The sequence below is a fragment of the Prosopis cineraria genome, unplaced genomic scaffold (genome assembly GCF_029017545.1).
Source record: "Prosopis cineraria cultivar Desert tree isolate PC_DT_omini unplaced genomic scaffold, ASM2901754v1 PC13, whole genome shotgun sequence".
Taxonomy (NCBI): domain Eukaryota; kingdom Viridiplantae; phylum Streptophyta; class Magnoliopsida; order Fabales; family Fabaceae; genus Prosopis; species Prosopis cineraria.
In genome coordinates this window covers 1,282,175-1,287,969 of record NW_026555344.1, presented here as the reverse complement: position 1 = coordinate 1,287,969, position 5,795 = coordinate 1,282,175, and the positions used below count along the sequence as shown (strand labels likewise).

The window sequence follows — 5,795 nt, the reverse complement described above, 5'->3', positions numbered from 1 at the left end:
TTAAAAATATAGAGTACTGTATTTCCTCCGCCACCATATCATTTTTAACTCCGTCGCATTATATGTTGATAATGATATAGTTTTAAGTTCCTTCTGGACCTGCTAATACAGGAGATTGAATTTAGGATAACTTAAAAAATACTCAAATTCTGATTTATATTCATAACCTTAAAATTGAAGCATTGACGCAATCCATCAGTGAATGAATCTAATGCAAGAAAAACAATAAACAAGAAATGGACGCATTAATTTCAGTACCACATAATCACTTTCCATGTTAGGAACAGGATTAAGGATTCACCTTCATCCCCTGGAGCCGCACAACTATTTCCAGTTGACTTTGTCATTTTCATCTTCAAGAAAAAGAAGAAGAAAATAACACAAAAGTAGAAATAAAAAAATATGGTGAGAACGGAAAGACAAAGCGCCTATGACTATGAGAGAGAAATGAGTGGAGCGTGTAGGACTGGACAGGAAAGTAGAACATCCAGAGTGCAAGCTTTCGCAATCCTACCCTCAACCGCTATTTCTGAAATTCATTTGTTCTGTTCCCCCCCCCCCCAACTCTCTCTCTCTCTGCCTTTCAAAGGTGTGAGCTTTTAGGTTTCCTTCATGGCTTCCTTGCATCTGACAGTTTTTTTGGAGTTTAATTGGTTATTCACATGTGGTTTGTGCATCCTTTTCCTCTGGAACGGATTTTTCTATTAGGGTTCATGCGGTGACTTCTGGGATTGAATTTAATTGAATGGTTTTGATGTGCTATCTGTTTTTGGGATCGCTCTGGCGTTTTGGGTTGTAGGGCAGGTGTTATCTCTATTTTGCTTTCTTTTATTGTATGACCATGATCCTGGCTTTTGTTGCTCGATTGATATGTTTCTTTTCTTCTCGTTCGTGGTTGATAGTATTGATTTTGTTAATTGTTTGTTGTGTGTGAAGATTAACTTTTGTTGGGAATTATATGCTAAATGTAGTGAGTCGTTAATGGAAAAGTCATAAATTCGGGGGCGTGGACTTGAATTTGTGGGTTAAGGCATTTTTGTGAATTATAATAGTATGGTCTTTACTCTTCAAGCCCTTGTTATAGAGGCATATAATAATTTCAATCGAAGTTCATTAATTGGCCTTTTGCTTCTGATTTGGAAAGTTGAGCTGTGTGTTAATGAAAGATGTATATTGTCAAAACTAAACTGGGAGAACTAGGTCCTGTTTGAATCCAACAATTCCTGAATCTTGGTTAACTGGCAGTAGAGGATACCTAGTTGTACTGAAAGGAAAACGATGTTTAGTGTCTCTTTCTTGCCAGCTACAACATGAAAAACTGCAATAGCAGATGTGTGAAGCTTGTACAAGCTGCGCAAGGTGTTGGATATAGTTGCATGTTATGCTCTATCTTAGAAAAGAAAACTATGGCTTCTAAATCCAACTTTTTTATTCTATAAAATGATGCTAGCTTTCAAATTGTTAGTATGTTGAACGATCAAATGCACACATCTTGGTGATTTATGGGGCTCCTTTGTGGCCAGTTCACTTTTTCTTAGTTGCTGTCTATAAATGCTATTCCTCTTGGTGAAAGACTTTGGCCACTAATTAATTTTGTTATTGAGTAGCACATGCATAATTTCAAGTTGACATCATTATTGTTGTACAATCCATGTAGTCAACCTCACCTAGTGGGATGAGGCTTGTTATTGTTGTTGTTGTATCATTATTATTGCTTCATGAAACATCATGCCCATTTCTTTGTGAACATACTGTAAATACCATCTGTAGACTTGTGGCAACTCTCAAGTTTAGGGCGCCTCTGATTTTCTTTTGTGCTGAATAACAGGAATGAATGAGACCATCACTAGTGGTTTTGGCTAAGAAAACAAAAACAAAATGGGAGGTTGCTGCTGCAGTGCCAGAAAACCTCATCTGCATGGAACACCAGTTTATATTTATGTCAGTAATTCATCCTTTTTAAATAATTTATAGCTAGAACAGCTGATAGCTGATAATTGTTCATCCCCATTAATTTTCCAATATGCTCGTTTAAATAGTTCTAAATGATATTATGTGTGTGGTGATATTATATAATACTAGAACATATGATAGCTATGCTATGTTATATTCAATTTGCTGTCTAAGTGTTTTCAAGCGATTATATTGTATTCATGCCATGTTAACAAGGTTTTTCCCTCCTTTATGTTATCAAATTAAATGCTATTTTCTGTAACATATGAAAAGGACTAATCCAAACCGAGCATAATTATAATTGTAACTGGCAATTGGAATGCCATGAAATGCTTTATTGACCACAGTTGTAAATGCAACATTCTAAAGCAATGTTGCAATATGACTTTCTTAAGGATTTTGATTATTGTGACTTAAATTGTCTTTAATGCAGGTAGTCATTAAAGGTGCTGCTAGATTTTATTTTTACTATTCACCTCCCCCCCTCTTTCTGCAATTGCTTTGTTCTGTCATATTTCTAAAATCAACTAATAAGGAGGACCTTTAATCTCTTTAAACACTGAAGTGAAAACTCATATACACACTTCGATAGATAGAGGCTTATTCTGGGGACAAAGGATCTCAAAAGATAACCAACTGTTCATCATTTACTAGAAATGTTAGATAGCTTATGTGTAGTAATTCAACGAGGCGATAAAAGTGTTGGAAGAAAGTTGAGTACGGTGGGTTAATTGCTTTGTTTGGAATATAGAACTGTTTTTGACCAAATATTAGATTCATGGTAAAAATGGGAGCTAATGAATGATACACATCTCTGATTGAACTAAGTCACACATATGGCAGCAAAAAATTGCACTAATGCATGCTTTATTGGATGATGCATCATGCATGAGCGGGTGCAAATTTTTTGAAGATATGGAATCTTAGATTTAATTTATCTTGACAAATCTCTACTTTATTTTTCCTTTTCATCATCTGCAAAGCTCATTGCAAAAATGGAAAAGAAATTGAAACAGATTTCTGTGACTGTCTTCTTTTTTTACCATTTCTATATTTCTTTTTGTCTTTTGTAGATTGTACAGTGACAAGAATGAGAAATGGAGAATGCTTTAACTGTCATGATGCAATACGTTATATTATAACACCTCCAAGAAAACCTAGATTTCTTTTTCTTTTTCATTTAGTTAGGAGAATATCTTAAGAATTTTCTCCAATGCAAGCATGACTTCATTAGGAGATGTAATATTGATTTTCCCCCCACATATTCAAGCTCTTTTATGATGATAAACCATTCACTACTTTTTGTATGGGACTCTGTTTAGTAAACATTGTTTATGACATTTTAAATCTAAGAAAATCTATTCTGCAGTGTCCACCGGCTTTGGAAGAGCATGAATCTTTAACTGCTAGCCATGGTACTGCTGGTTCATTCACTACTGGATTGCTGGTGGGTTTGGACCTTCAGGGATCAACACCTGATACTTACCGGCCCCCTCCTGCACCATTGCCATATGATACGGTTTTGGGCTGTCCAGCATCAACTGATTCTGAGTCAGGCAGAGAAACAGTTAGTGGTAGCAGTTTTGCGACTTTACTTACTTGTGAAGATATTGAAGACTCAGAATGCAAAGTTCAAGCTAATTCTTTGCCTGCATCTCCAAGGAAGCTGGAACTAACAAAACCAAATGAATCTCGTGTATTAGTGACAGAGGAAGAGGATGGTTGCCCAATTTGTCTTGAAGGTACAGTTGCCCAACTAATAGAAATATCCTAGTGAATCCTCCTACTTTAACTGTGCTTCAGTTGATAGAACTGGAACTAATTGGTCCTGGCTCTCTTCCTCACTTTAGCCACTGAAAGAATTTATGCAAGATTTGCATTTTAAATGCAGAATATGATGTTGAGAATCCTAAAACTCTGACCAAGTGTGAACACCACTTTCACCTATCTTGCATTCTTGAGTGGATGGAACGAAGTGACTCTTGTCCTATATGCGATCAGGTATGTCTTCAGCAAAAACTATGAAAGAGGAAGAAAAGGAAGGGGGGGTGCTTTTTTCTTGTTAGACTAACCTAACCAGTTCCAGCTGGATGTAGAAATTTGGCATATTGCTGACTTGAGAAATTCGAGCATGTCACCATCAAATAAAGCCAGTCTGGAGCTTTTAATCCTGTGGAAAATTATATCTTGGACCCAGCTCTTAAAAAAATTATGGTGAAAAATCATATAAATCACGATAAATATTACAGTATAATTTAAGAAAGTTATTATAAGCTTTGAGAAAACTACTTAAAACCTAGTATAATGTTCTTAAATTTAGTTAATAACTTTCTTAAAACTTGTTGGTAAGTCTTGTAAAACTTCATTGCAATTTTGATTTTTGGAAATGGTTACAATTTTTCAAGATCCTCCATCCTAAAGTTCTTAGAATCTGAGTCCTTAGATGCAATTTTCGCTTTATCTTAAACACTATTTGTGCCGTACTCCAATGAAATATTCTTTCCCCCCCTCTGATGTTACAGGAGATGATCTTTGACCAGACACTGAATTAGATTAGTTGTTTTAAAACCAAAGCTAGCTAAATGGTGGTTGATGAATGGAGGAAGTTCATTGTTTGATAACCGGTTTTGATGGTGGTGGTGGTGGTAGCTACAGTCTACAGATTCGTCTTCGATTTGCCATGCGTTTGTAGAGTCACTGTCTTTGCGACTTCATCATCAAGATCAGGTATCGGTGAACAAGAATGAGATTTTGACACAACACTACAAGATGTTGCCTGTCACCTTGACTGCAATTCTTCATATGGGAATTTACCTGTTAGTGTAAGAATGGAGCATTTCTCGAAGAGGCAGAAATTTATGTTCAGTAATGGTTTTTTTTTCTTCTCTATTTCTCTCTCTTCTGCTTTCTTTCTTTTTTCTTTTTTTTTTTGTTTTACCCGATGTTAATTTACTGCTCTTTATTTCTTGTACAAATATCTCGATATTTATGTACTTGTCTATGCTTTTTCTCTTTATTTTTTGGGTCGGAAAAGAAAATATTTATCCTGGTGTTGTAAATCATGTCGTTTTGTATATGCAGACTGGTGGCAGTCCATTGTTGCCTGTGAAATGAGCAAGTATAGTAAACCTTTGTTTCTTTTTTTGGCCTTTTGAATCTTGTATTAGTTCTTATAATGCTATTTCTCTTTTAAATCATTAGGACTAATTGTATATGCTTATGAAACTTAAGGGTTAGGTTAATAATTGAGACAAAATTGACGGGTCAATTTTCATTTTTCCCTACTATATATATAAATGTTTTGGTGTGGAAAAATGGTGCTTCCACAGCTTTTGGGAGTTAGAATTTTCCATAACTACTCCAAGACGAGAACAATGTTTGAAGCAAGTTGGTTAGAATATTGCCAGTTTGATTATGAACCATTATTATGACTTCAAGAATTGCGTAGGCAGTTGCTCATGCCTCATTGTTTTGCCTCAAGTTTCAAATTGGACGGAAGAAAGAAAGGGAAGTTGCTGAACTTCAACTTAATAAATAGGCCCGCTTTAAGGGAAAGCTTGACCCCACCTCAATTTTTAGTCAAATTTTATGAAGAAATTATATAAATCAAAGTAAATATATATATATATATATATATATATATATATATATAAGTATTATGTACCTCCTTGAAGATATTGTTGTTGCCTATAGGCAAAACCCACTCCTTTTGCTTACCAGGAAAATATATGTAGGAATTACACGCAAGCTCTCCCCAACACAATAAAATGTCATGATGTCTCAAATGTGTCTAGTTGTCATTTTATTAGACTTAAATTTTGTATTATTTAATTGTATTGTGG

The 5,795-nt window shown here is 35.1% G+C and overlaps 1 protein-coding gene across 1 annotated transcript; it reads left to right on the top strand.

Annotated features, from left to right (window-relative positions):
• Positions 1–432: 432 nt before the first annotated feature.
• LOC129290292 (probable E3 ubiquitin-protein ligase RHB1A) lies at positions 433–5,091 on the top strand. Its single transcript, XM_054927028.1, has 5 exons — positions 433–589; positions 1,829–1,941; positions 3,323–3,695; positions 3,845–3,954; positions 4,476–5,091. The coding sequence occupies exons 2-5, from the start codon at positions 1,879–1,881 to the stop codon at positions 4,503–4,505; spliced, it is 576 nt and encodes a 191-aa protein (XP_054783003.1). The 5' UTR covers positions 433–589; positions 1,829–1,878; the 3' UTR covers positions 4,506–5,091.
• Positions 5,092–5,795: the final 704 nt, after the last annotated feature.

Excerpts from the sequence above, each read along its gene's own strand:
- LOC129290292 (XM_054927028.1), top strand. The coding sequence starts at position 1,879 with ATGGGAGGTTGCTGCTGCAGTGCCAGAAAACCTCATCTGCATGGAACA. Across the intron at positions 1,942-3,322 it reads GAACACCAGTTTATATTTAT|TGTCCACCGGCTTTGGAAGA; the intron begins GTCAGTAATTCA and ends TCTATTCTGCAG. Across the intron at positions 3,955-4,475 it reads CTTGTCCTATATGCGATCAG|GAGATGATCTTTGACCAGAC; the intron begins GTATGTCTTCAG and ends CTGATGTTACAG.